This window comes from Cyclopterus lumpus, chromosome 25 (assembly GCF_009769545.1).
Source record: "Cyclopterus lumpus isolate fCycLum1 chromosome 25, fCycLum1.pri, whole genome shotgun sequence".
NCBI classification, from domain to species: Eukaryota; Metazoa; Chordata; class Actinopteri; order Perciformes; family Cyclopteridae; genus Cyclopterus; species Cyclopterus lumpus.
In genome coordinates this window covers 3,206,367-3,210,988 of record NC_046990.1, presented here as the reverse complement: position 1 = coordinate 3,210,988, position 4,622 = coordinate 3,206,367, and the positions used below count along the sequence as shown (strand labels likewise).

General features: G+C 43.9%; 1 protein-coding gene across 1 annotated transcript; it reads right to left on the bottom strand.

Annotated features, from left to right (window-relative positions):
• Window positions 1-3,342: 3,342 nt before the first annotated feature.
• LOC117728136 lies at window positions 3,343-4,245 on the bottom strand. Its single transcript, XM_034528892.1, has 2 exons — window positions 3,478-4,245; window positions 3,343-3,427 (listed from the first exon to the last, which is right to left on the bottom strand). The coding sequence occupies exons 1-2, from the start codon at window positions 4,224-4,226 to the stop codon at window positions 3,409-3,411; spliced, it is 768 nt and encodes a 255-aa protein (XP_034384783.1). The 5' UTR covers window positions 4,227-4,245; the 3' UTR covers window positions 3,343-3,408.
• Between the last annotated feature and the right edge of the window lie 377 nt (window positions 4,246-4,622).

The following is a 4,622-nucleotide window of genomic DNA, read 5'->3' as shown; positions in this document are numbered from 1 at the left end:
AACATAAAAAGAAGAAATTCATGCATGCATGTATAGTTGACGTCTCTGCATAATGGAGGACAGGGAAACAAAGCGAGAGTGGCTTTGTATGTGATGGTGCATGTGTTTGTTTATATGTGTGTGTGTGCTTTCAAAGCCGGTGGAAGTTTTTTGGCTGGAAGCTGTCAGCGCTATCACAACTGCTAATGAAGCATCAGGAGAGAACATGTCAGTAGAGTCAAACATATCAACGCACACAGACTGGAGATTTTAAAAATACACGCGCACGCATACACGTCTCCTACACTGTACTTCATGTATCCCAGAAAGCGTTTGAATCCTTTTGTGGTTGTGGGTTGTTTTGACGTGTTTAAACTAAGTCTTTCCCTCTTCCTGTCTGTTCCATCTTTTTTCGCTCATCGTCAGATGCGCTCTTGTCCAGATGCCGATTCAGTCTGTAGTTCCATCAGTGATGTTTCCTCCTGTTGTCGCTCTCCAGTAATTGTTTGTTTCATTCCTTTCTTCTGTCATTTTACTGGTGCGTCTCGAGTCTGCTTTTGGGTCCAACTAACTCCGGTGAAGTGCAACAGTGCCCAATAATAACAGAGCAAAAGGATAGATTTTGGGCGGGGAAGCAGCTATCAGGGCAGTTCCATTACCACCAGTATACTAATTGGACTTTGATTCAGCTTGAAGTTAGTCACATGAACTTTTGATATCATGGGATTGAGTTTCCTTGTTACCATGAATATACCGGCTCCCTCTCGGGGTGCATCCCAAGTCTCTTAATTGCATCCCTGTTTCCCTCACTTGCGTCTCATCCTCGCATCTTAGTCCCTCCCATTAAGGGTGAAGGGAGAGATGTATGGAAACCATATGAGGAGAACGGAAACGTGTTTTGAGAGAAATAAGCTGACCGTACCTCAGTGGCGTCACGGGAAGCGATATATATGTGAAGCGCACACGGTAGAAGTATCCCTCCAGGGATTCCTGCCAGAACGTGTCTTATTCCAATTCACTTTAGAAAAAGCAGCACTAACAGAGATATGTATTCATGCTAATTATCCAGGCAGGTATTTGTTTCACTCCGTCTTCTGGTTATCCAAGGCCCTGCATGTTCAGTAAGTAAAGATTTTATATCCATGGTGTTAGGGAACATGGAGCAGGACTCAAAAGCAGACTCAGGGCTTGGTAGTCAGGTACAAAACAAGGTATTTACTTCAGGCAGGGTTTGGTACACAGGGGATCAGTCAAAACAAGCAAAGGTATCGGGATCGAAGGGCAAAGACTCACGGGTGGACAAAAACTGGTTGACGCACTGGAAAGGCACACTGAGGAATTCCCGGGTAAGCTCATCGTACATATAGTGACAAACTGTCACAGAACAAGGCCTTGACAGACTAAATACACAGGGGAAGGCACAGGTGGAAACAATGAGGGCTGGGCTTGCAATCAGGAAGAGGGAGGTGTCTTAAATGAGACAAGAAGGTCAGTAACCAAACACTGACAATAATATCTATATCTCTCTATATATATATATATATATCACAGTTCAGCTTCCATTTTCTCCTGCTACGTCTCTCACACACTTAATCAGTTCATTCAGTACACCTGTTTGTCACACCCATCTCATCATTCTAGTCTCTAAATCTCTTGGTCACACCTCGTCAGCTCAATCGCTCAGCTGCCCACTCTGCTGCAACTACTCCATTCAGTATATAAGCTCCAGCTACGCTCAGTCATGGCCATTGTTCTCTGTGTTCTGCCAGATCATCCAGCACTTCTCCCCCCAGTACGACCCTGCCTGCTTGGACTTCTGTCTTAGTAACCACCATCATATTCTTTCATGTGCTGAGAATTGCTGGAGGAATTTAAGTATTTGTTGTGCATAGGATATTTGTGTACTACAAAAATCTATATGAAACACTGAATAGTTACAATGTGCAAGTCATTGAAAAACTTGCATCTACTCTGTGCACATCTAATGCCGTGTATAAGTCTGATGGAAAAGTTTGTTCTTTGGCAACATCCTTTTTAAACGCAAAATATTCTACAAAGATCATTTTAAAAGTTGTGGAACCCATATATATCTTGGATGCAGTATGTTGTACTATTCAAGTTTTCGCAGCAGCTTTTCACTGATGTTCCTAACAAATCGTTAGATATTCTACTCTACCCTCTGATATGAGATGACTAAGTGGTAGACGAGTCTTTGAGACTGACCCAAATCAAATGTTGATTTCACAACATGTCTCCTTCAACAATTCGATTTGAAGAATGAAGTTGAGTCGGTAGACAACGATGACTACAGAAGACGATGTACCATCAGGAATGCCAAAGACTTTGCCAGAGTTACACAATGCAATTTGCCAAGCATTTTGAATTGAAAGACTTCCGACTTTAATAATGAATTCATAAATGTTACGTCACTAGAAGACATACAAGACAAAAGTACAATCAAGTTGGTGGACATACTAAACGATGTGGGTGCAAGTCCCTCATTTTCATTGGCGAATGGAGCTTCAACATCGAAAGGAGAGCTTCAGAGAAACTGGCACACGACTGCAAATCGCTCCAGCGCTAAAGTCTGACATCTTAGAGAAGCTAGCCGAAGAGATTTTCCAGGATACGGCATATCCACAAAATTAACCATTGGATGAGGTAGCAGGGGCACTCATCAAAAATTGTCCCTGTTTGAATGAACTGTCTGCTGCTGGTTACTATGGCTGGATGACTAGCCGAAAATATAAAACGACTAATTATCGGACAAAGATGCAAAACATTGGCTGTCCCGTTTGCCATTGCTGTGACCAGCCGTCAAGGGAAGTTACCTGCAGCTGACGATCTGGCAGAAAAGACTGAGCTGCTGCATTACCCCCCTAAATGGTCTGGGGAAGCGGACTCTACCATATTCCCACAGGCAGGTGTCCTCAACAGCAGTCTATCAATACACGAAGGACAGAGGACTTGTCTCCCTGTCTGATCCATACTCCGGAGCAGAAGGTGGCAGTAATGCACCAAATATAGGGGTGCCAATCGCCGTTAAAAATTAAGAAGACTTGTCTCTCCTTCAATGGACTTACCCACCCCTTATATATCCTACATTGTGAAGATGGATCGGGAGTGGCGCTTGACCCATAGAGCCCTCACCATGTCGTAATTTAAGTTCTAGCTAAATACTTTTGTCGACTATGGCGCAATTATGTGGAATTTATTTATTCTCATTTTGCACTTTGTCCTGATTTTATTCCCCATCTTAAAACTTTGTATATATTTTTGGGTGAATAAAATACATATTTTTTCCACCTTTACCTGCTCTCCCAGTTCTATGTGTACCCTGGTCATTCACATATGGTGGCAGTGGTGGGATCCAATGAGGGGATATGAAGAAGGGAGCGGGGATCTTTGGGTGGCCTGACACAAGGGTTTTTAACAGAAATTCTGGACCTTTGCGCGGTAAAATCAAGAGCAGATCTGTCCACCTCCTGATCTTCAGACTTTGTCGTTGGCTGTCCTGCCACATCAGTTCTGTTCAGCCCAAGTAAAGATTCTCCAACATCTTCGGACCACCAGAGCTGTGGTTTGTCCAGTGAGGGCGACTTCCTCTCGGATTCAGGGCAGGTGTTGCCTTGTGAACCAAATTCTGTGCAAACTATTTCATCCTCGAACAACGCCTCTGCGCCAAATCTAGATCCTCCTGATTCTGTGCGTTTGATTTCATCAGGAGAGTCAGACACAGTCATCTCAAGAGGCTCATCTTCAGCTTTTGTTTCCTCGACCTTGAATGAAGGACTCATTTCTGTCAGGGACTTAGCGTCTGCTTCTTCGGCGTCTTTCCAGTCGGACACCTCAGCATCGATCTCTTTCTGTGATCCAGTTTCAGTCTCCACAGATTCAACCTTTTGTTCGGGGGATTTTTTTGATTCCTGAGTCAGATGTCTGGGCTCTGGTGACAGGACTCCTGAATCAGGGTGAAATCCTGTCTCGGCGATCGATTCCTCCTCTTTCAGATACGATTGCCCCGTCTCGGCTACTTCCTCCATCAATGTGTCCTGAAATTCAGAGTCTTCTTGTTGGGTAGACACTTCAGAGAGTTCTGCTGATTCTGACACAATAGCTAATGTGTCATATATGCCTTTAAATGACCCAGTGCTAGTTGATATGAGTATCTGAGTTTCACTGTTTTGAGTTACCCATTCACTGAGAGACTGGTCCAAAAATCCAGACTCTACTGTTGATGAAGACATTTCTGTGTCGCTCACTAAGTTCATAAATGATACAGGATCCGATTGGGACCAATGGTTACCTTATTTGCTTTTTGCTTACAGATAGGTCCCTCAGGCATCAACAGGTTTCTCTCCTTTTGAATTATTGTATGGACATGAGGTAAGCGGGCCAGTCACTTTGCTAAAACCTCACTGGGGAAGAAGTCACAAAATGGCTGAGCCACAGAGCGTGGTTGCCTATGTTGTACACATGAGGGAGAAACTGGGGTAAATGGCCGTACTGGCTCAGCAGAATATGATGTAAGCCCAACTGAACCAAAAAACTTGGTATGACAAATCTGCCAGGGAGTTTTTCCCTGGGACAAAGTATTGGTAATGCTCCCCACACAAGATAGAAAAGTTCTAAGTGGCAAGGGC

Excerpts from the sequence above, each read along its gene's own strand:
- LOC117728136 (XM_034528892.1), bottom strand. The coding sequence starts at position 4,226 with ATGTCTTCATCAACAGTAGAGTCTGGATTTTTGGACCAGTCTCTCAGT.